The 25,059-nt window shown below is 36.1% G+C and overlaps 1 protein-coding gene across 1 annotated transcript in view; it reads left to right on the forward strand.

Moving 5' to 3' along the window:
- KIF14 (kinesin family member 14) overlaps positions 1-25,059 on the forward strand; it is a 53,737-nt gene that overhangs the window by 14,990 nt on the left and 13,688 nt on the right. Inside the window, exons 14-23 of the mRNA XM_021682484.1 lie at positions 1,845-2,029; positions 5,583-5,685; positions 6,624-6,784; positions 9,524-9,671; positions 10,398-10,550; positions 12,095-12,221; positions 14,645-14,738; positions 15,497-15,629; positions 19,413-19,513; positions 24,725-24,819. Of these exons, the coding sequence (XP_021538159.1) occupies positions 1,845-2,029; positions 5,583-5,685; positions 6,624-6,784; positions 9,524-9,671; positions 10,398-10,550; positions 12,095-12,221; positions 14,645-14,738; positions 15,497-15,629; positions 19,413-19,513; positions 24,725-24,819 (1,300 nt within the window). The remainder of the gene's footprint in view (positions 1-1,844; positions 2,030-5,582; positions 5,686-6,623; positions 6,785-9,523; positions 9,672-10,397; positions 10,551-12,094; positions 12,222-14,644; positions 14,739-15,496; positions 15,630-19,412; positions 19,514-24,724; positions 24,820-25,059) is intronic.

Consider the following 25,059-nt stretch of genomic DNA (forward strand, 5'->3'; position numbering starts at 1 on the left):
AGTGTGACTTGACTAGGTTGAACCATATGATGCTGCCATTTTTTAGGTAAGAAATGGTTGAACACCGGGAGTCCAATATGGTTCAACCTAAGGCAATGAAAACCATGTAAAAGGAAGAGAAGCAGGAGACAGGAGGGAGTAATTAACTTCGATGAGGATGGTTATTAAGGAGGACTTCAAAGAGAAAGGGACAACTAAGTGAGATTTTGTTAGGCTACTGAAGTCAAGATTTCTAAGCAAGGAATCCCATGTTCAGAAGCATGAAGGGACAGCACAGCTTGGATGTCCACAGAATTCAGAACTTGTATAGTAATGCTGGTGACAGAGATTGGACTGGAGAGAGATGCAAGATTCAGATCATGACATAGTGAGGAACTTAAATTTAGGTGACTGGGAGCCACCGAAGGGTTTTAAATGGAAAGGAAGTGACATGAGCAGACTTGTGTTTTAAATGGATTCTTCTGGTAATGGTGGATTTGAGGGAGGAAAGGCTGATGCTGGCTGGGAAGGTTATTCATCTAGGAGGCTGTTGCCATGGTGAAGGCCAGAGGCGGTGAGAGCTTGAGTAAGGCAGTGGCAGTGGGAATGACTAGTGGAGGAGTTGGATTCAAAAGAGAGAAAGGAGTTAAAATTGATAGGCTCAGAGGGTGTTTTTGGATGTGTGTGTATGTTAAGAGAATGGAAAAGTCAAGAATGATGCCCAGGTTTCTGAGATGTGTGCATTGCATTGTGAAATTATGAAGTCATCATAGTGGTGAAAGAAGCCAGATGACAGTGGGTTGAGGAGTGACTAAGGAGATAGAGCCATACATGTAAACTCTGAAAACCTCTAGTGAGAAGTCAGAGAAAGGGGCGGTGAGATCGTGGGGAAGTTTTGTTTCGTTCATTTTGGTTTTGTTTCTTTAAAGGATGGAAGACACTTAAACTTTTTAATAGGAATCAAAACTCCTTAATGGAATGAGGTTCTAAAAGAGATTGGAGAGCTTGGGTCAAGAGCAAAGGTATTGGCAGTAAAGGAAATATTTCGAATGACTGGTAGGTAGAGTACTATAAGAATTGAGAGGAAGAGGGAATATTCCTTGGGAATGGTGAGTCCAGCCTCACAAAGAGGTGAGATTTGAGTTTTGAAGATTTGGCTTTGAAACCTGGGTAAGATTTTGATAGGTAGAAAAAAGGAAGAGTGCATTCTAGGAAAGGAAAATTGTCTGAGAGTAAAGGTGCAGAAGTTTAAGGTGTGCTTGGAAGAAGGTGTGCGGATCAGATTCATTGGAGGGGCAGTTTGTATATGGTCATACAGAGATAAAATGGGCAGGGCATGTTATGTTTAGTTTATTGATTTTCAGGCTAAGTGATTTGAGTTTTATCTTGTAGGAAGAGAGAAGTGATTGAAATTGTTTGACCAGGGAGTTGACATTTTGAGAATACCCTTTCAGGAGAATTGATTTGGTGTAGGATGTAAGATGAACTGAAAACGATAAATTGTTGACAGGGCAATCAGGCAGCTGCTGCAGTAGTTCAAGTACGAGGTAATAAGGGTCTGAACTAAGGTGAGGGCAGCAAAGATGCAACAAAAGGAACTGATCCATTCTAAAGACCATCAGTAAGAAAAGGCACAGTTTGAGGATGACAGATTGTGAAGGTCAAAGAAAGGGCAACATAGCTTAAAAGTCTAAGAAGTATGATGGTAACAGTCATGGGGAAATCATGAAAGAGAGATTCTAAGAAACCTTTATTGAGACTTCACATACAGTGATTTTAATGTTTAAGGTAGACCATTTATTTTAGATGGATTTAATAATTTGCTGCTTTTTGTTAAGGTTAATTTATTTTCTGACTTCCACTAGAAAGCAGGAATTACATTTCAAATCGACAACCATTTGCCAAACCTTGTCAATCTCAATGAAGATCCTCAGCTATCAGAGATGCTATTATATATGATAAAAGAAGGAACGACGACAGTTGGAAAGTATAAACCAAACTCAAGCCATGATATTCAGTTATCTGGGGTGCTGATTGCTGATGATCATTGGTATGTTATTCTTCTAAAAATAAAAAGGCTCCTGTTCATTTTTTTTAGTAGGCTTCCATATCTTGATATGTATGGTTTCCTTCACATGAGGCATTCATTTATACTGAGTCTTTGGTATAATCCTTCCAGTGCATCTTTTAGCCAAGAAAAACAGACAGTCTGAGTGTTTTGTAAGGAAGATAGGTTAATTACTGTCAATATGAGGTAGAATGTAATGCTCTCTATTTCTGTTTTGGTGTATGTGATCTGTTGGTTGAGGGATCATTTCTTGGAATTATAATCATTGGCAAGAAATTAAACTTCTATCCATCTTATATGGCAGGATTTTTGGTTGGATTGACAAATTTAAAATTTTTTGTTTCATGTGAATTTTGTTCGTATGAATTGAATGATTATATACATATTGTTGGGATGATAGTTTATGCAAACTGCTTTGGCTTCATGTTGTTTTCAAGATTCATTCATTTTGATGTTCTTTTATTTTTACTGCTGTGAAGTATCTTATTGTGTGCATTTATCTACCTTTAAATTATTACAGTCTGTCTCTTGATAGACATTTGGGTTGTTCCTAATTTTTTGCTATCACAATATTGCTATGCATATTCTTATACATATCTCTTGGTACAAATGTGAAGAGTTTCTCTAGAGTGAGTTTCCCAGATGATAAACTGAGATATGAGCCCTTAATGGTTAGCCAGTAGGAACTTAGGAGGCCTTACCTACCAGACTAGTCATGTCTAACTGTGAGCAACCTTTCTATTGACCACAATCTGCTGTATAAATATTACGATTTTCTAATTATGCTATAATAATAATTTTTAAAGTTTGGGAAACACTCTTAAATTATATCTAAAAATACTTGAGATATTAGATTGTAGGGTATGTCTTATTCAACTTTACTTAGTAACTTCACATTGTTTTCCAAAATGATTATGAATTTTTACTTCCACACCCTGAGAGTGTCTATTACTCCACATCCATGTCAACACTTGGTACTGGCAGACTTGAATTTATGCCAGTCTAGTGAACATGATATGTTATCTCACTGTGGATTCATTTTGCGTTTCTTTGACTAATAATCTCTTCATGTATTTATTGGTTATTTTAGTTTGCTCTTCTAGGACTTGCCTGTTCATGTCTTTTGTCCATGTTTCAGTTGGATTGTTTGTTTTTTTCTTAGTAATTTATAAGAGTTCTTTATATATTCTGATTGCCAAGCCTTTGTTTTATTTGTTTCAATAGTCTTTTTTCCATGTGTGGCTTATCTTTTCACTCTCTTTTGGTGCCTTATGATTGATTCAAAGCTCTTTGTTTTATTGTAGTACACAGCCTCAATCTTTTTCCATTACAACAATTGTGGTCTTGTTTAAGAAATTCTTTCCACATTGAGGTCATAGAGATGTTCTCCTAACTTTTCATTTCTGTTTTTCTTTTTTAAAGATTTTATTTATTTATTAGAGGGAGAGAGAGAGAGAGATCACAAGAAGGGGGGGAGGGTAGAGGGAGAAGCAGATTCCCCGCTGAGCAGGGAGCCCGATGTGAGGTTCAATCCCAGGACTCTGGGATCATGACCTGAGCTGAAGGCAGTTGCTTAACTGACTGAGCCACCCAGACGCCCCTCTCCTAACTTTTCTTCTACATGTTTTCAAGTTTTGTTTTCACATTTAAGCCCTTAAGTAGTCTAGAATTTTTTGTTTGGTGTGAAGTGTAGGGGTCTGAATTCATTTATTTCTCATGTGAATAACCAATTCTGCTAATATCATATATTAAATAGTATATTGCTTCTTTTGTGATCTGAAGTGTTCATATAAAAAATTACCAAAAACAAAGTCTTTTTCTTCTCACTAGTACTCCATAGTCTTAATTATTTGAGCTTTATAATGTCTTTATATCTGGTATGCAAATCTCCTTCTTCTTCAGGTCCTTTTGTTCTTCTATTAGTTAACTGTTTTCTATAACAAATAAGTGTAGTATTATTTACACCAGTGACAAAGATACATAACATAATCCCAAAGTGTTAGGAGTCCAGTAGGGGAGTAGGAAGTCCTCTGCTTGCCTGGCACTCTGCATTTCCCCTTTTAGTACACTTATCACTATTGTCTTACTATACCATGAACTTCATGAGCGTTGGTTTCATGTCCATGTTCATTGCTGAGACCTATCTGGCACATGGGGGCTTAATGAATAAAAGAACTTCAGTACCTATCAATGTAAATTAATGTTATATGGGACTTGCCTTCTTAATGCTTAGAGGTAAAATCCACTTCTTGCTTGAGCCAAAAAGATAAGCTTCTAGCATTTAAGTTGGGCCTTGAAGGATGAGGTAACATTCTTCCTATGTTAGAGAAATGACTCAAAAGAGAGAAGCTGATGTCAAGGCAAATTCAGGGTACTGATATGGATGATTAAGAGTAAGATATGGTTCTGGGACACTCGAGTGGCTCCGTCAGTTAAGTGTCTGCCTTTAGCTCAGGTCATGATCCCAGGGTCCTGGGATCAAGTCCCACATTGGACTCCTTGCTCAGCAGGAAGTCTGCTGCTCTCCCTGCTTGTGCTCACTTGCTCTCTCTCTCTCTCTGACAAATAAATAAATAAAATTAAAAAAAAAAAAGAGTAAGATGTGGTTCTTATGGGGAAATAATCGTGGATAAAGAATGTTGGTGGTGAAGCCAGATTGTGGAGTTTTCAGGATGCCAGGCCAAGGAATTTTGAAAGACCTAGGAGAGAGAAGGAATCAGAACAAGTAGATCCTGTTGAAACCTTTACCTGGTTAAAACACTAGACTGGTGAGAGGGACATACTGCTGAGGGGTGAGCTATTCCTTCCAGACTCTTTTCTCTAGGTGCTACAACTGAACTGTTATTCTTTAATTATAGATCTTAGAGCCTAATCAACAGCTAGAGGTTTTGGGTTAGGACTCAGCTTTTGCTGCAGTTTTTTCCCTCTCTGTCAAGTTAATCCAAAGATGAATTGGACTTTGGAGTGTCTTTCCTATTCTCCAAATAAAAAGATTCAAAGGAATATGTAACATTTACAGCTGATTTTCCATAGTGTCAGGGTCTAGTTAATTAGATGACTAAGGAGTGTGTTTTTATCTCCATGCTTTTCTTTCTTCTGTATTACCCTCCTTTTCATAAAAGGAAAATGTTTGTTTCTTTTCATCTTTAAAACTCATACATAAAACCAGAAATTAGAGAAATAAAACACTTAAAAATGTTTCATTCGTCTGTAACCATTGTCAATATTCTAATGTTTTTTCCTTGAATTTATTTTATTTTATTTTTGGGGAGAGGGTCGGTATTTTTTTTAAAGTAGTTATGGTTAAAATACATACAATGAAAATTCTTCCCAGCACTGATGGATGGGATTGCTCAGGCTTTTTTGCCAAAACTTCAAAATGTAGTTGGAGCAAAATAAAATAATTTTAAGTTATTTTTGTCACAAATTGATATGAAGCAACACCAAAGGAATAATCCAAGCAGGATTATCTTGTATTGCCTTTTTCTTTTTCATCTGTCCTGTAATTATAACAATGTACTTCTTATCTTAACAGTACTATAAAAAATTTTGATGGAATAGTGAGTATCATCCCAGTTGGAGAAGCAAAGACATATATAAATGGAAAACATATTTTGGAATCCACAGTATTACATCATGTAAGTTAGCCAGTGCTGAAATCTAACAAATTGTTTGACTTTGGGCAAGTTGTTTAATTTATGTGAGTCCCAGTTTTCTCCTCTGTAAGATAAGGTAGTGAACTAGATTAAGGACTTTCTAGTTCTAAAATTCTGTTTTCTATTAATTCATTAATTGCCTTCATTTGTGCAAAGATAAAAGTTAAATCACTATAAACCAGTACCTGAAGAGCTGACTACTGACAGCACCATCATGTGTCCAGTAAAGAGCTGAGCTTTGGAAGTAAGCCCTGGTTATTTGCTATGTGACTTTTGAAAAAAGTTATTTAATTAGGGTGATTGTATATCACTGAAGTCAGGACACTGTTGAGAGCATTTTTAATAATTACATTGGGAGAGGGACACCTGGCTGGCTCAGTTGGAAGAGCACATGACTCTTGATCTTGGGGTCCTGAGTTAGAGCCCCATGTTGGGTGTAGAGATTACTTAAATAAATAAAACTTAAAAAAAAATTACATTGAGAGAACAGGCATAAACCAGTCTGTTGCAGGCAAACCAAGACAGTTGGTCACTTCATATATATCCTACCTTTTGGGGGCAGCAGAGGATTAAATGAAATAATCCATCTACAGTTCTTAACACAATGTCTGCAAATTGTAAGCTCAGTGAATGCTTGTTGTTATTATTAAGCTCTGTGCTCTTTAACTTCCTCACTCCTCAAATCGAGATAATAGTACTATCTCACTGGGTTGTTGTGAGACATAAATGAGATCACGTATATGTAAAGTGTTTAACATAGTGATTGACATATAGAAAGTATTTAATAAGTTAGTTGCTATGATTTTTATGTTTATTATTACTAATCTTAGACTGTCTTGAATTGCTGAACTTAATTATTTGTCCCATGTAAGTTTTTGGTTCAGACTCACCTCAAGTAGTAAATTTTTTGTGTGCTTTAGGGTGATCGGGTGATTCTTGGTGGAGATCATTATTTTAGATTTAATCATCCAGTAGAAGTCCAGAAAGGAAAAAGACCATCCGGTAGAGATATTCTTATAATCGAGGGTCCAAAAGACTTTGAATTTGCAAAAAATGAGTTGCTCATGGCACAAAGATCACAGTAAGTATTTTTGTTGATATGAAATAGTAAGAACATGAGAGAGGTCTACAAGAGAGAGTTAATCATATTATGCTAGTCTCTGGCAGTTAATTCTTTGGGTGCTAATTTCTAGTGACATGATCTTTTCTCTTGGTACATTCATTGATTTAGCAGACGTTTATTGAGCAGATATTATGTATCTATCACTATACTAGAAATACAAAGAATACCTGAAATTTAGCTACTATACTGGAGGAATTTATCATCTCATGGGGCTGACACATAGTTGTGACAGGGTGCCATGACAGAGTCCTGCACTGTGTGCAGTTTATGTAGTGAGGGGTGACTCCTAGTCCTGGCCAGGAATCAGCAAAGTTTTCTAGGGGACAAGAAGACATCCCCTGGAATGGGGTCCCCAGAGACCGTTGGAAGTTAGCCAGCGGGATGGGGGAGTGTAACCTTTTTGTTTTCTTTGCCCCATCTTTAGCTCATGCAATATTGTAGGATTTCTGATTTAAGCAGTATCCTTGTAAACTAATAGGTAAAGTATACATAAATAAATACTAAAGCGTTAGGACTTTATCTTAAAGGATATGGAATCATTAACGATATTAGGCAGACAAGAGAGAGACCTGACAGAACCACAGTTTTAGAGCTCACCATGACCTAAGTCTGGAAAACCAGTTAGAGGCAGAGCAAGTATAGCTTGCAAATGCTGTTCAGAGATTGTTGAAGTAAGAGAAGTACAGTGTGGTTGAGTCAGAGAGAGTATTAAGGAGAAAGAATCAACCACACTTGATGACCAGAGAGGATGAAGGGAGGAGGAATCAGAATGACTAGTATGGACTGGGCTAATCCTACCTTATCTTTTAAAAAGTCTGAACTTGCTTTTGCTCTTTTAAAAAAAAAATTGTGGTACAATATATGTTACATAATATTCACTATTTTAACCATTTAACATATATATATATATGTTACATAATATTCACTATTTTAACCATTTTAAAATATACATTTCAAGGGCATTAAGTATATTGACAGTGTGTACAACCATCAAACTATTCATCTCCAGAATTTTTTTCATCATCCCAAACTGAAACTCTGTCCCCATTAAACTGTGACTCCCCATTGTCCCCCTCAGCCCCACCCCCTGCCTGTTCCCCCCAGGCCCTGGTCACCACTAGCCTTCTTTCTTTTGATATTCTTTTTTTCAGTGAAATTGAGAATGGAAATTTCTATACAGTGTAGTTGCTAAAACAGTGATTTTATTTTTTTAATTTTTATTAAAGATTTTATTTATTTATTTGAGAGAGAGAGCGACAGAGATAGCGCGAGAGAGGACAAGCAGGAAGGAGAGGGAGAAGAAGGCTCCCCACTGAGCAGGGAGCTCAACGTGGGGCTTGATCCCAGGACCCTGGGATCATGACCTGAGCCAAAGCAGATGCTTAACTGACTGAGCCACCCAGGTGCCCCTAGAGCATTGATTTTATTAAGAAGAAACAAGCTTTTAGTTTTTTATACTCCTTGATGCTTTTCCCTTATATATTGAAAGATAACAAACCTAGGGGCGCCTGGGTGGCTCAGTTGGTTAAGCGACTGCCTTCGGCTCAGGTCATGATCCTGGAGTCCCGGGATCGAGTCCCGCATCGGGCTCCCTGCTCAGCAGGGAGTCTGCTTCTCCTTCTGACCCTCCCCCCTCTCATGTGCTCTCTCTCATTCTCTCTCTCAAATAAATAAATAAAATCTTTAAAAAAAAAAAAAAAAGAAAGATGACAAACCTAATTTAATGTTTTAACTTACCAAAATGTCAAATTATTATAGATGGTTGAAAATATACAATCTATTTTATAAGCTCTCATAACATTTTTAGAGTTATTTCAATGTTTTCCCTAACCTATGACCTAAACATGAATTAAAAGTTATTGATATATGAAATATAATTTTTGTTCTAACCATTGTTAAACATAAAATACCCTTATTTGGGGGCATCTGGGTGGCTTAATTGGTTAAGCGTCCAACTCTTGATTTCAACTCAGGTCATGACCTCAGGGTTATGAGATTGAGCCCCGTTTTGGGCTCTGCCTCAGTTGGAGTCTGCTTGATATTCTCTCTCACCCTCTCCCTCAGCCCCTACCGCACTATGTGCATGCATGCGCACACATGTGCATGCATGTGCTCTCTCTCAAAAAAAAATTACCGTTATTGTGTTTTTTGTAATGTTAACTATAATGTTTACCGTAATGTTCACTATGACATAATATTTTTATATAACTTATTTTTCTTTAAGATTAGAAAAATATAGGGACGCCTGGGTGGCTCAGTTGGTTGAGCATCTGCCTTTGGCTCAGGTCGTGGTCTCCCAGTCCTGGGATTGAGCCCCGCATTGGGCTCCCTGCTTCTTGGGGAGCCTGCATCTCCCTCTCTCTCTGCCCCTCCGCCCTGCTTGCGCTCTTTCTCTCGCTCTATCTCAAATAAATGGATAAAATCTTAAAAAAAAAAAAGGATTAGAAAAATATATTTACTTAAATATCAGGCATCTGCTATAGTAACTAAAATAAGCAAATTTTCATCCTTTTATACTGTTTTGCGTAAGCCATTCTAAAAGCAATAAAAATTTAAGAACACTGTTGACAGTGTCAGAAATTAAATGTTGGGTTTTAAATTTTTGTTTAATGAAAACATTTTAATATGATTAAGAACTACTATGGTATATAAAGGATTCTTGACAATGTATCCTGTGAATATTTTGCTACTTTGTAGACTTGAAGCAGAAATAAAAGAGGCACAATTGAGAGCAAAGGAAGAAATGATGCAAGGAATCCAAATTGCAAAAGAAATGGCTCAGCAAGAGCTTTCTTCTCAAAAAGCTGCATATGAAAGCAAAATAAAAGCATTGGAAGCAGAACTGGTAAAAGGGAGAATTGGTTTTTTCTTTCTCTGCTCGTGCACCCTAAGTGATATATTGCCTGTAAAATTGAGTATATCCCTAGAAGGAAACTGGGGGAATATCAAAGACTAGAGAGTCAAAGCCAAGTGAGTCTTGGCCCTCTTTAATTTTACTTTAGGAAGCAAGTTAGTAGTAGACAAATAGCTGTTGGAAGAAGAAGAAAAATAGAGAAGCTTCTGTCCTCCACTTACATGAGCCCATGGCTCTCTGGTTTCCTGGTCATCTTGCATTCCCACAACCCATTTTATTATTTATTTATTTTTTTAATTAATTAATTTATTTATTTGAGACAGAGAGAACGAGAGAGAGAGAGCACATGAGAAGGGGGAGGGTCAGAGGCAGAAGCAGGCTCCCTGCCGAGCAGGGAGCCCGATGCAGGACTCGATCCAGGGACTCCAGGATCATGACCTGAGCCGAAGGCAGTCGCTTAACCAACTGAGCCACCCAGGCGCCCCCCCACAACCCATTTTAGAGGAACGTGCTCTAGAAGGTTTGACTAGTGATACTTATTTTAAGTTATATTAGTCAAGCTGAATGAGGTAGAAAAACTACAGGGCAACTTTTCTATTGATGAGTCAATTTCTTATACATTGATTAAAGAAATGGACTCTTGTACATTTTTTATATTGTTTTTGAAAAAAAACTAGTGTGTTTTTGCCCGTTACTTTTTATTATTGTTCTTTAAAGAAGGAAGAGGCTCAAAGGAAGAAAATGCAGGAAATAAATAACCAAAAGGCTAACGACAAAATTGAGGAATTAGAAAAGGCAAAACAGCGACTTGAACAGGAAATCTATGTCAACAAAAAGCGATTAGAAATGGAGACTTTGGCTGCAAAACAGGTAATTTCATTTTGTAAATAGTTGGCTCTGAGCAACAGCAGGATTTTTTTTTTTTTTTTAAGAACTCATGGTACCTAGGAGGAGATGGCCAAATCCGGGTCTCCTGATGAGAAGGGCTCTTCTTCTTCTTTTTTTTTTCTTTTTTTGGGGGAGTTAAGATCATTTTATTTATTTTATTTATTTTTTTTACGAGAAGGGCTCTTCTTGCCTGAAAGCTTACAACCTGGTAATGCTCCCAGCTCTGCTCACACATCATCACACAAACATTTTGAAAGGGACAGAGCTCTTATTTTGAGCTGGTTCCATTACAGTTTTCCCCTCTTATGCCTCCACAAATATCCTGTGATCCATCAGGCCAAATAATGTAAATGAATGAAATGGTGCTAGGGTACAATGTGTAGAAGGAAGAAAGGCACAGCTCTTATACTGGGTCACATCCTCATGTCAGAATGAAGCATTATCCATCCGTGGAAAGTGTGACCAGCAGTCTCCTTGCCTGAGTGACTCCTAAGAGAACTCAGAGTAGGGTGTTCATTACCCCAGTCTTATGAGCTCAGGCCCTGAAACTTTTATCATCTCAGTGAGGGCAGAGTCATGTTTCAGGGGCTGACTCATATTAATCAAGTTCTGAAGACTGAAGTATAAAACCAGATTGTCAGTATTTTAATATCTTGAGTTACCTTTTTAACAACCTTCTTGGGTATTCTTTCTTCTTATATTAGTGGTTGTTAAAATATGGTCTTTAGTCCAGCAACATCAATCAGCATTACTGTTAGAAATGCAGTCTTAGGCCCCAGAACTCCTAAGTCAGAAACTCTGGAGTTGGGGCCCAGATCTATTCTGACAAGTCTTGCATGGGATTTTGACAAATGCTAAAGTTTGAGCAGCACTGTTTTCATCTCTGCTTTGATTCCTTATATCTTAATCTCAAAGTTTTGTCCTCAAATAGCAATTTTATTTCTCTTTTTTCCAAGTTTTGTAGTGACAGTGGGGGTAGAAGAAAATACCCCTAGTAACCCCAAAGTTCTTATACTATAATATGGTGATAATATGTAACAAGTTAATTCTAGGACACAAAGTAGCTAGTGAACCACCTGAGAGAGTTTTAGAAGAAAAAACAGAGCTGTTTAAATCTTGAAAACAGTAATTATAAATGGGCTGTTATAAGGTCTCTTTGTGGCAAATAAGGTTTTTGTGGTGTCTTTTAAATTTAACTTTATTTGGTCAACAAATGTTCTTGAATGTGGGCTCTTTTGAGCAGTTTTTTCTCTCTCTCTCCCTTTTTTTTTTTCCCCTAAAGGTTTTTTTACTTCCTGTCAATGGGAAGAATAAGATTAATTTATGTCATCAAAAATTCCTAATGATTTTGTTATGGCGTCAAATTTTATAAAGATATTTTATAAATCACTTTTTAAAGGCCTTGTATGCTTAATAAAACGTGTACTGTAAAATGAAGTTTAAGTATGCTGTGTTACCATTATCAATTATAATTTCTCTCTTTGTATATTTTCATGTATGGGTCTATATGAATAAATATCAATTAGGCTTTAGAAGACCATAGCATCCGCCATGCAAGAATTCTGGAAGCTTTAGAAACTGAGAAGCAAAAAATTGCTAAAGAAGTACAAATACTACAGCAAAATCAAAGTAATAGAGATAAAACTTTTTTAAGTGAGTATATGATGATTTTAGCAGGCATTTTCTAAAGTTTTGTGTATGTTATTTCTTATGATATAATTACTAAAATGTTAGTGCTGGTTGCCTTTATATATTAAAAATGGTTTATTCTGGATGTTGCTGACCTTTTTGGATCTAAATAAATTTGTATGCATGATTGTTTCAGAATATTCAGTTTTTAGAATATTTAGTTACATAAGCAAATAGTAAAGAAAATTTCAAGTGATACTTTAATGTGTAACATGTTTTTAAAAATGCAGTCTCTTATTCTAATATTTTAGGTCTTACATCTAGATTGGACTAAATCATTGGGTACTTCATCTTCTTTTTCACTTAGATGTTATTTTTTGTATATAATTCTACATTGCTGTATAGAACATGGCATGTTTTTAATGACTTTTTCTCATTATGGAAAATTTCAAACAAACTCTAAAAGTAGAGAGGTTACTACAACAGACTCTTATATACTTATCATCCAACTTCAGCAATTTCTAACACATGTTCGGTCTTGTTCTGGCTGTACCCAGCCCCCTTGCCTCCCTGGACTGTTGTGGAGCAAATCCAAGACATCATATCATTTGATCTGTAAATACTTCACTATGTATCTCTGCATTGGATAAGGACTCTCTTTCTGTCTTTCTCTGTCACTCTTTAAGCATAACCATGATATTTTTATCAAACCTAAAAATATGAATAATAATTTCTTATACTCATCAGATTTCTAGCCTACATTCAATTTTCCCATACATTTTTTTATATCTTGTTTGTTTGAGTCAGGATACAAACATGATCCACACATTGTGTTTGGTAGATATGCCTTGTAAGTCTTATTTTATTTTTTTATTATTATTTTTAAAGATTTATTTATTTATTTTAGAGAGAGAGGGAGAGTGCCTGCATGAGCAGGGATGGGGGAGTGGGGCAGAGGTAGAGAGAGAGAGAATCTCAAGCAGACTCCGAGCTGAACATAGAGCCTGACTCGTGGCTCGATCTCAGGACCCTGAGATCACAACCTGAGCCGAAAGCAAGAGTCAGACACGCTTAACCAACTGAGTAACCCAGGTGCCCCTAAGTCTCTTTATATTTATTTTTCATTTTTATTAAGTAGGCTCCACATCCAAAGTGGGGCTTGAACTCACTTGAGATTAAGAGTCACATGCTCTACCTACTGTGCCAGCCAGGCACCCCCATTTTTATTAAAAATATTTATTTATTTATTTATTTATTCATTTATTTATTTTAGAGAGTGAGCAGGAGCACAAGTGGGTGGGGGAGGGGCAGAGGGAAAGAAGGCCCAAGCAGACTCCCTGCTGAGCACAGAGCCCAAAGTGACATCCCATGACCCATGAGATCACCACCTGAGCCAAAACCAAGAGTGGGATGCTTAACAGACTGAGTGACCCAGGTGCCCCTTTTTAAGTCTCTTAATCCATAAATTTGCCTTTCTTATCTCTCTCCTTCCTCTTGTAATTTGCTTATTGAAGAAATTAGGTTATTTATCCTGTCGTTTCCCACATTCTGGATCTTGCTGTTGTATCTACATGGTGTTGCTTAACAGGTTCCTCTGCCCCTATATTCCCTATAAAATGGTAGAGCTATTTCTACAGGCCTGTCAGATTCTGATTCAAATTTTTAGCAAGAATACTTTGTAGTTGTATTGTATTGTATAACTTTTATTTTTAAATAAATCTGAAACTATTAATGCTTGTTATATCTGTTGTAAGAAGTAAATAAATACATTTACTAATACATCTTTTTATTCTTCTTAGAGCCTAAAAACAGGGTCTTGCAATGAATACTTGTTTTTTTTAGCATGTGTATAATGAATTTTATCCTTTCAAAAAAGTGTTCTGATGGAAAATTGGTGATAAATTTGGGTGATATAGAAAATATTTATGATAAAATTTTAATTTTAAATTAGGAAAATGGAATTGTGGCCAAATTATTTCCCATTTTTGTTTTGATGTCCTGAAATATGTGTTTGTTTGTTTTAATTTTCAGGCAAAATAAAAAAGGATTGTGGTTCTATATAAGTAAGGCTGTAGTATGCTTTACCCAATACTTTAAACAAATTAGAAATTAAGAAAAAAATTAATCAGAAAAAAATATTTAAAGATATTAGGAGACAAAGCATTGTCTTTGGCATTTCCTCTCTTACAAAATCCTTTCTGTATCAACTTTCTACATCACTTTCAGTTTTTTTACTGTGTCTCCACAGGTGAAAGACATCATTTTCTATGAAGAATATTTTATTTCAGGCTCGAGGAGAAGCCACTCAAATATTGCCCTTACTTTCTGCAATAGTTAAGATCATTTATTTAAAATCAATATTTTTTTTTTCAGGAGTTGTTCTGCCTAGTGATATAAGTCAGGGCTCATAGATGGTTTTTGAATCATCTCTGTGTGTTTTCTACTAGTTCAGACCAATTGGAGCTCCATGAAACTCTCAATGATGATTCAGGAAGCCAATGCCATCAGCAGCAAATTTAAAAAATGTTATGTTTTTGGCAGGTGAGCAATTTATTAGCCTAATTATAAAGTAATTCTTTGTTTTAAACTAACTGACCTTCATATGATTGCTTTCTAAATTTAATTTCTGCAAGGACATAGTATCTATATTGCCTGTCTAGGAGAGAACAGTGTCAGAATTCCCAGTGACACATTTTGACTCCTCTTTAGAGCTCACTTTGGAGTAAAAGACTTTCAGCAATTAACATACCATACTAAATATACGAAGTATGTTTATAAAATAAGTAATTTTATAAACAGAATAATTTTAGGTGTTTTAGGAATTAACTTCTTTTTTTTTAAAGATTTTATTTATTTATTTGACAGAGAGAGACACAGCGAGAGAGGGAACACAAGCAGGGGGAATGGGAGAGGGAGAAGCAGGCTTCCCGCAGAGTAGAGAGCCCGATGCGGGACTCGATCCCAGGACCCTGGGGTCACAACCTGAGCCGAAGGCAGACACTTAACGACTGAGCCATCCAGGCGCCCTACTTAGCTTCTTTTGAGTTGCAAGTTTACTAGTATTACATGTTTGGAAGGAAATATACCTAATTAGAATTTGATTTTTAAAATTTTTATATAAGAAGTTATTTTTATATAGTATATGCTAGACATGATTTTTCATTGTAATAAAAATGCTTAACAATGGAAAGATTTAATCAGTGGACTGAATTTTTATGGAAGTTATTTTAATTCAGAAAACTCTTATAAATGGGTATGTATGTTTTAGGATAAGCATTTTTCTTTGGTTTTTCTTTCAGACATGACGTATCAGATAAAGGAAGTAGTTCTGACACTTCTGTTCGTGTTCGTAACCTACAACTAGGGATCTCAACTTTCTGGAGTCTGGAAAAGTTTGAATCTAAGCTTGCAGCAATGAAAGAACTTTATGAGGTTTGGAATATTATTAAAATCTCTGTAAATTTTTGAAATAAAAAATATAAAAGTGATGTGTTCTCAGTAAAGAAAATTTGGCAAATAAAGGAAAAGGCAATTTATATTACCCAAACCAACCAATATTAACAATTATGTATGTTTACTTTACTTTTACCTGTAGATGGGGTTTTATTGATTAATATAGTTATACCTGTAATAGAGAAATTTAGTGCTGAATCTGTTCACAGTTATAATTGTGTGTTTTCAAGATTTTAGATTTAAGCTTAAGAGAAGAAGAAATTTGATAGATATAAAGCACTTTGCATCATTTGTAATTATCTTCAGTGCCTATAATGTGCACTTTTACATAATTACTTTACATTTCCCCATTGCTGTGCTTTTCGGTGTTACCAGTTGTTTGCTATTTTAATAGAACTAAAAATATCCTTACACATATTAGTTCTTAGTATCTTCTTCCTTGTTTTCTCTTTTCTAAAATGGTACCCCAAAATATGATTTTTTATTACATTTTGATGCTCAATAACAATTACTTGTCAGAAATATTGCCATTTACCAATGTTACCAGTGTGTTTTAATTTATGTATTAATAATTAGTGAATCTGAGGATTTGACTCTGTTTCTTTATAGGTAAAGTATGTGTTCATGTCCTTTGAATTTTACTCACACTTTTGAAATATGGGTAATGAACTAATATGTCTACAAAAGTTCTAACATATTTTGATAGTAAACCTTTATTTTATATTTATAATAATTTTTTTCCTGCTTACACTCTTTTCTTGGTTTTATTTTGTTATACAGGCATTTTAAATCTGGTATATTTGAATCTTTCTATTAATCTGGAGATCTTCTTACTGAAATATAGTCCATTTCTCTGTTTACTTTTAATTTTTTGTAAACATTTACCTCTGTGAGTCACATAGAATTTGTTATAGTATATTGTGAGAGGTATGCATGTAAAAGTAATTTTTCTCCATATGATTATTTTAGTATCCCTAAAGCATTTAATAAATAGTTGTAATATGTATTAAATTGTTGCTACTATTTGTTAAATATCTCACCTTTATATAATGTGACTCTATATAGAATTATATTCTATACTACTTAGATATAACAATAATGGAGATATATGTAAAAGCTTACGCAGGATGCTGTCAAATTATATCCTTAATGTTTGATTCGTGTAATGGAAAAATGAAAATAAACTAGTTAACTCAATCTAGAAAATAACAAAATAAAACAAAGGAAAGCAAATGAAGGAATGATTAAAAATAAAAGCAATAATTGATAAATTAGAAATTAAACTCAAGCTCTGGTTCTTTAAAAAGATGAACATGTGATTTTAGGAATGGGCAATGGCATTTATACAAAGATAACAAAAGCATTTAAAAATTATTTTACATGTAAAACTTTACGCTAATAAATTTTATAATTTTCTAGAAAGAAAAGACTTTCTAGAAAAAGATCAATTATGAAATTTAGCTTAATGGATGAATAACCATGCAATAAATTGAAAAGTTTGTCAACAAATTAGTCTCAAAAAGAAAAACAAAAACTGTAAAGAAAAGGTGTGGCTCCCAATCAGTTTTATGGGGAAGGTTTTGGGTTTTTTTTAAGATTTTATTTATTTATTTGACAGAAAGTTACCCAGCGAGAGAGGGAACACAAGCAGGGGGAGTGGGAGAGGGAGAAGCAGGCTTCCCGCCGAGCAGGGAGCCCCATGTGAGACTTGATCCCAGGACCCCGGGATCATGACCCGAGCCGAAGGCAGATGCTTAATGACTGAGCCACCCAGGTGCCCTATGGGGAAGCTTTTTTAAACCACTGAAGAACAGGGGTGCCTGGCTGGCTCAGTCGGTAGAGGATGTGACTATTGATCTCAGGGTCATGAGTTCAAGCCCCATTTGGGTGTAGAGCGTACTTAAAAAAATAAATAAGTAAATAAGAGAACAGATAAATATGATTGTGTTTCAACTATTCTGGAACATAGCAAAGGATATAAAGTGTCACAGTTATGATGCTAACCTAACCGATTAAAATCAAACCAAACAAAAACCACAAAAACTGAAAAGATGATTCATAAGAGAATTACAAACCAATCTTCATATGAACATAGTTATAAAAATCCTGAATAAAATGTCAGTAAATCAGGGGTGCCTGGGTGGTGCAATTGGTTAAGTGTCTGACTCTTGGTTTTGGCTCAGGTCCTGATCTCAGGGTTGTGAGATCAAGCCCTGTGTCGGGCTCCGTGCTCAGCTCAGAGTCTGCTTGGGATTCTCTTTCTCCCTCTCTCTCTGTCCCTCCCCCCCTGCATGAACTCTCTCTCTCGCCAATAAATACATAAATCTTAAAAAAAGAAAGGAAGGAAGAAAGAAAGGTCAGTAAATCAAACCCAAAGATATACTCAAAGAATACTTACACCATGATCAAGTAAGGTTAATTCCAGGAATGCAAGGTATATTATTCATAACAGGAAATCCAAAAAGACTGAAAGGAACTGAGTGTTTATCTCTAAATGATGGGTTTGTGAGTGGTTACACTTTTGTGTGTTTATACGTGTTAATAATTTCCAAATTCCCTACAATGAATGTGGATTGCTTGTGTAATTAGAGCAACAAAAAAACTGTATTGAAGTCATTTGATCATTCTTGCCTTATCATATACATTAAAATGTGGTAGGTGACTTAACCATTATTATCTTACTTCCTACTTTCAACTGTTGCAATATTCTTTGATTATTTTTCTATATAATTATACTATTTCAAATCAAGCTCTGTATGTATAGTATTTTGCTAGAACTATAATTAATATTACTTTAAATACTTAAAATTCAGATTATTATCATGATTAATATATTCGACCAGGGAGTGATTGAATCTTAGTGTTGTCAGATTATTCTTTTCTTTTTCTTTTTTTTAATTTAATTTTATTATGTTATGTTTGTCACCATACATTACATCATTAGTTTTTGATGTAGTATTCAATGATTCATTGTTTGTGTATAACACCCAGTGCTCCATTCAGTACATGCCCTCCTTAATACCCATCACCAGGCTAACACATTGCCCAACCCCCCTTCTTTTATTTTTCTGAGGATTTATCTTTTCTGTTTTTACTGTCTTCTATATCCCAAGTTTATGTTTTTTAATCATTTAATGATTTCTGTGCTTTTATTAGTAGAGCTCTTTCAATACAATTTCTAGCATCATGTGCTTGATTTTTTGTTTTGTCAGGAATGTGATATTTTTAAGATTTATTTATTAGAGAGTACGAGTGGGGGGGAGGGGCAGAGGGAGAGGAAGAGAGAGAATCTCAAACAGACTCCCTGCTGAGTGCAGAGCCCAATGCGGGGCTCAATCTCAGGTCTCTGAGATCATGACCTGAGCTGAAATGAAGAGTCGGATGCTTAACTGACTGAGCCACCCAGGCACCCCAAAATGTGATATTTTTAGACTTCTGCCAGACAACCTGTAATTTTGCTAATTTTTTAATTTTAAATGTAACAAATTTAAACTTTTGTTTTCTCTTAATTGCTAAACATGTTTTAAAAGATTTTATTTATTTGAGAGAGAGAGAGAACATGAGCTGGTGGAGGGACAGAGGGAGAGGGAGAAGCAGACTCTCCGCTGAGCGGGGAGTCCAGTGCAGGGCTCAATCCCAGGACCCCAGGATCATGACCTGAGCTGGAGGCAGATGCTTAACCAACTGCGCCACCCAGGTGCCCCAGTTGCTAAACATTTTTTAACCCAAATTAATAGAAACCATATATTTTATTTTTCTTAGAGTAATAATAGTAACAAGAGTGAAGATGTCTTTTGTGATCCTGAAGATGAATGGGAACCTGACATTACAAATGCACCAGTTTCTTCTTTTTCTAGAAGGAGGTAAAGACATTTTGTTATTGTTGTTTTTGTTCTGGGTATACATATATATATATCATTTCCTTATTTTAAAAGAACTATCTATTGTCATAATGGATATGTCTGTGCAGGGAACCCAGTAAAATAAGAGAAATAGTATGTTACTGATCAAATTACAGCACTTGGGGCATTAAATTGTTTATATCAGTCAGTTAGAATAGGAACAAAAATGGTCAGCATCTCACCATATAAGTCTTAAGAGCGACTTAGAATAGCATAAATCTAATTTCCTATAAAAATGAATAGTTTTTATTACTTTTAAATTACCCTTTTTCAAGAACTTGGCATATTCTATGATATTTTATTGTAAGTTATAGAACTTCAAATGCTGTCAAGTTAGCACCATAGAAGAATAAATCATGATGATAGAGAACTTCTGTATATGACAAATGCTGCTTATTAACTAAAAGCATAAAAGACTTCCACAGTGAATAGATGCTTTTCAAGGAAAAACTAGTTCCGTTTAGACCTCAGATGCTTAGATTACAGAGGGGCAAAATGGTATAATAGAAAGGCCTTGGTCTTGGAACCAATTTAGCTGCTTAGTTTGGTTTTTAAACAAAGACTTCTTTTTAAATAAATACTTCTTCATTTGGTTTTGAAACAAGACTACTGTCTGCTATTTCTTGAGGCTACAAAGATGAATAAAAAATACTCTCTGTCCTGAAGACCAGGAATTGAAGAAACTAGAAGAACAGTTGATAAAGACCCAAAATCAGGTCAGGCAGAAGGACTGGAGAGGAAAGTCCGGTTTTATACATATTCAAGAGGAAGAATCAATAAGGACTTGGCTAGCTGTGGAGTTGAGGGTGATAAAGGGCTCAAGGGTGAATCCCTGTCTAACAAGGGTGACTGGCTAAGGGAAGGTGGTGTTCCCTGATGTGAAGGGTCAGATGAGTTTATTTTTGAACACGATGAGCTTGAGATTGCCAGGGAACATCCAAGTGCATATATTCAGGTCTAGAACTTGGAAGGAGGGATTTGGGATATTTCAGGATGTAAGAGTCAGTGGCATTCATCCATCCAACAGAAGCATCATCATTATCAAGAACACTGACTGTGTGCTTGCTAAGTATTATCTCATGTAGTTCTTACACAAAACTATGAGGTTAGTGCTGTCATTACCCACCTTTTACAGATGAAGGGACTGAAGATTTAAAGAGGTTATAAGTTGTCCAAACTCACAGAGCTGATAAAGGAAGAGCTGGTACTCAAATCCAGGATTGAGTGACTCCAAAGGGCCTGATTTTCTTGACTGCTACGCCATATTGCGTCTCTGTTGCATCAAAACAGAATCTTTCTGGTTAAATCTCTCTCTCTCTCTCTTTTTTTTAACTTAATCACCTTAAGCTGCAGCTCAGAATTCATTGGGTTTCCAGACCTTTTCGGGCCTTTCTTGTTTTTGACTATGCTTATTTTAAACCCATTTATAAAATTTCAAAGAGATGGAACTACTTTAGAGCAACTCTTCCTCCTGTTACCTCTGTTCTATTTGCTTCGTGGTAACTGCTAAGGTACAGTAAGAAATAGCCAAGAAATAATAATCGATACATGTTATCTTATATGTTATGTACATAACAGCTGTATATTTCAAGCTAAGAGAAATACAAAGCATGTCCTTTAAACAGATTCTGAGTTCCTTGAGCATAAGATACACATCTGTATCCCCTACAATGTACTATAATAAAAAAGTCACAGGCTCATGTCAGAGTCCTAGGTTCTAACTTTTTTTCATTAAGTTTTTAATTTTAATTCCAGTATAATTAGCATACAGTATTATATTAGTTTCAGGTGTATAATAGAGTGATTTATGCCGAGTGCAGCCATGGGCAAGTGACATTAAATCTTTAGGCTTCAGTTTTCTCATCTATAAGATGGAGACAATAATACATATCTTTTCTACAGAGCCTATTGCTAAGTTTAAGTGAGGTCATATATAAAAACAATTGCTTCTCCTGCTACTTCTACTATGACCACCATGGGACTGATGATGATGTCGTGAAGTAGTTCTAAGGATTAGAGATAAAATATGTAGAACTCCCACTGCAGTGGATAGGTGTTGAATAAATGGCAGTTCTTATTATTGGGTGCTTGTATGTGCTAAGTAAGATTAAATCGTGGACTACAGAGGGGATCTTATTTCTGATTTAATACCAATAAACAGATAGTGATATCTTCAGGTGATTTATCTTGAGGACTTCAAAACAGTGTTGGGTTCTCCAAAATGAGCTAAAGATGGCCCTTGGGGGAAATTGGGCAGGAGGGCTTGGGGTACTTAAGCTAACCTGGAGTAACATAAACCTCCCAAAAATTCAGACCAGAACTACAACTTCATCAGACGGTGATTTGTAAATCCCGTTAGATTTTATAATACTGGTTTCTTATTATATTTTATTATAAACAGATACAAACTTGGTGTACTTAGAATTATGGATCACAGTATGAGCATTAATAATTAATGAACATCAGGGAGTGACAGGATGAGTGAAATAGGTGAAGGGGATGAAGAGGACACTTATTGTGATGAACACTGAGCAATATATAGAATTGTTGAATCACTATATTGTACACCTGAAACTAATATAACACACTATATGTTAATTATACTTGAATTTTAAAAACTAATTAAAAATAATGAACATAAAAATTTTAGCTTATTGGGGCGCCTGGGTGGCTCGGTCGGTTAAGCATCTGCCTTCGGCTCAGGTCATGATCCCAGGGTCCGGGGATCGAGCTCCGCATCGGGCTCCCTGCTCCGCGGGAAGCCCGCTTCTCCCTCTCCCACTCCCCCTTGCTTGTGTTCCCTCTCTCTCTGTGTCTCTCTCTGTCAAATAAATAAATAAAATCTTAAAAAAAAAAAATTTTAGCTTATTGAAAGTTGGTGATTTACATCTTATTTTCTGCTAACTTCTAGGTTAATAACTAGGGAACCAACAAAAGTTTAAATTATTACCAAAAAATTAAAACTTCTTTTGATATTTTTTTAAGATGTTGAAATTAGGTGTTTTCATTTGGTAGAGATGTTTTCTTGAGAACTTCTATAATTTAAAAGTATCATATTTAAAAAAAAATGAATTGCTCTTGGTCGGAGGCCTTGTATATGAAGTTTCAGCCTTGTAAGAATGTTTATGACAGACCTGCAAACTCTGAGAACGCCTGCAGGTAATGGAAACACTGACAGATTCTTAATTATGGAACCACTGCCAGGCAACCATATGCCATAGGCTCTCTGTGACAAAACAGACTGGTTTGGCTGCCTATAAATTTTGATACGTCCTGTGGACGGTTAAAAGTAAAATGCCCCTGAGGTTAAGTAAAAATTCTTTAAAAAGAATGACAAGCATTTTATTTGAGTTTAAACATTGTTTAACTGTGATGGTGTTGGAAGAATAAGTTTTCCTAGTTTAGACTTACTGTAATAATGTACCCTTTCCTGAGGGCACCTGGGTGGCTCAGATGGTTAAACGTCTGCCTTCGGCTCAGGTCATGATCTCAGGGTCCTGGGATCGAGTCCCGCATCGGGTTCCCTGCTCAGTGCAGAGCCTGCTTCTCCCTCTCCCTCTGCCACTCCCTCTGCTTGTGCTCTTCTATCTCTCTGTCAAATAAATAAATAAAATCTTTAAAAAAAAATAATAATGTACCCTTTCCTTTCAGACCTAAGCACAAGAAACTATTGCCTTTGAGAATTGATATTTCTTCTTCCTGTTATCATATTGAGAGTTGATATTTCCTCTCCCTGTTATCAGTCATATTTTTGTGTTTTTCGTGTAGGAATTCATGGGGAAAAATATATTTGAAACATTTAGATGACTACAGATGGAATTGGTTTCTGTTTAGCAATCTTTTCAACAAATAGTATTTTTCTTTGAGTGGCTGACGGTAATAGAGTTCTGTTAGGAAAAAGACTCCAAAGGATCCATCCCCTAGATTTAGATCTAGGTCACAGCTCGAGGAGCTTCACTGATATAATGAGGGCTGGAGTTGGAGTTTAGAAAATTGGCAGATGAATGGCAATCTGGAAGTAGGCTGCTTTTTCCAGTAGCAGTTAGGAAGAAGGAGTAACAGCTAGACAGCCAGTCAGTCACGCTCCAGGCAGAGATCTGAGTGGTTTTATAGGCTGAGGGAAAAAGCAGAAAGAACGAGTGAAGATATCATTCCCTCCGTTTGTGTTACTGCTACACTTCACACGCATTCTCCTTTTCACACTGTGTAGCAAGTGCTTACTTGAATGTTCATTTACCTAGATCATTTCCTTGTTTAGAATCTTTCCCAGGATATTCTCAGGATAAAATCTAAGCCTCCTTAATTGGCATCCAGGGTCAGCCTCAGGCGGCTGGCGCCTGTACACCCCCACACTACCCCCGCGTTGCTCCTCTCCCCCGTCCTAGACTGCAGTCCTTCTGAATCTCGCTTGGTCCTTACGTGCGCCGTACTTTTCTCTTATCACGGGATCTTCCCACATCCTGGTGCCTGTGTCCGAACCACTCTTCCCTCCTTCCCAAACCTGCCTCTCCGTTTGGCTAACTCCTGTGCATCCTTCAGTGTCATTGTTCCAGGAGGCCCTCCCAACTCCTTGGGCCAGGTCAAGTTCCTCTCCAGCAGAGCATGCTCTGTTTTCGTGACATATCACTTTATTGCACTTATTTGCCTAATTTCTCTCTTTTCCTATGGACCTTAAGTTCAGTGAGCCCAGAAACCATGTTTCCTGTGTTTAACCACAGTATCTAGAGCCTGTAAATAGGAGTATTCTACAAATATGTATTCCATTTAATTAATTTACTATATTCTTAGAATAATACCTATAAATAGTGAAGTTCTTGCTTAATAAACCAAATGAATTTAACTATTTCTTGATGAAAATGTTTCCACAGAAAACACACACCTGCATACCAATTTTCTTTAGAGAATTAAGAATATTCTTTTTTTAAAAAAGATTTTATTTATTTATTTGAGAGAGAGCACAAGCAGTGGGGAGGGGCAGAGGGAGAGGGAGAAGCAGACTCCCCACCGAGCAGGGAGCCCGATATGGGGCTCGATCCCAGGACCCTGGGATCATGACCTGAGCCGAAGGCAGACGCTTAACCAACTGAGCCACCCAGGCGCCCCAAGAATATTCTGAATATTATTATTCCATGTAGTACATAACCACTAATCTTATGGTTTATCTTTTTTTAGGAGCAGGAGCTTGATGAAGAATAGAAGAATTTCTGGTTGTTTACATGATATACAAGCCCACCCAATTCAGAATTTGCATTCTTCCCATTCATCAGGTATTTTTTCATCAAATTTTCTTGTATACTGAAAAAAGCATCAAGTCCTGGCTCAATTACTACCTTGTTCCATGTTCTTATGCAAATCATTTCATCTTCTACAAGTTTCCATTTTCTTTATAAAGTGAAGGGGGTGGGCTGGGTGGCCCTTTCCATGTCTAAAATTGTGTGCTATGTGATTTATTTCAAAGCCTTTTAGTGGAGTAGCTAATTCAAATGTGAAAAAACGTTTAAAAGAAA

The sequence above is a fragment of the Neomonachus schauinslandi genome, chromosome 6 (genome assembly GCF_002201575.2).
Source record: "Neomonachus schauinslandi chromosome 6, ASM220157v2, whole genome shotgun sequence".
NCBI lineage: Eukaryota > Metazoa > Chordata > Mammalia > Carnivora > Phocidae > Neomonachus > Neomonachus schauinslandi.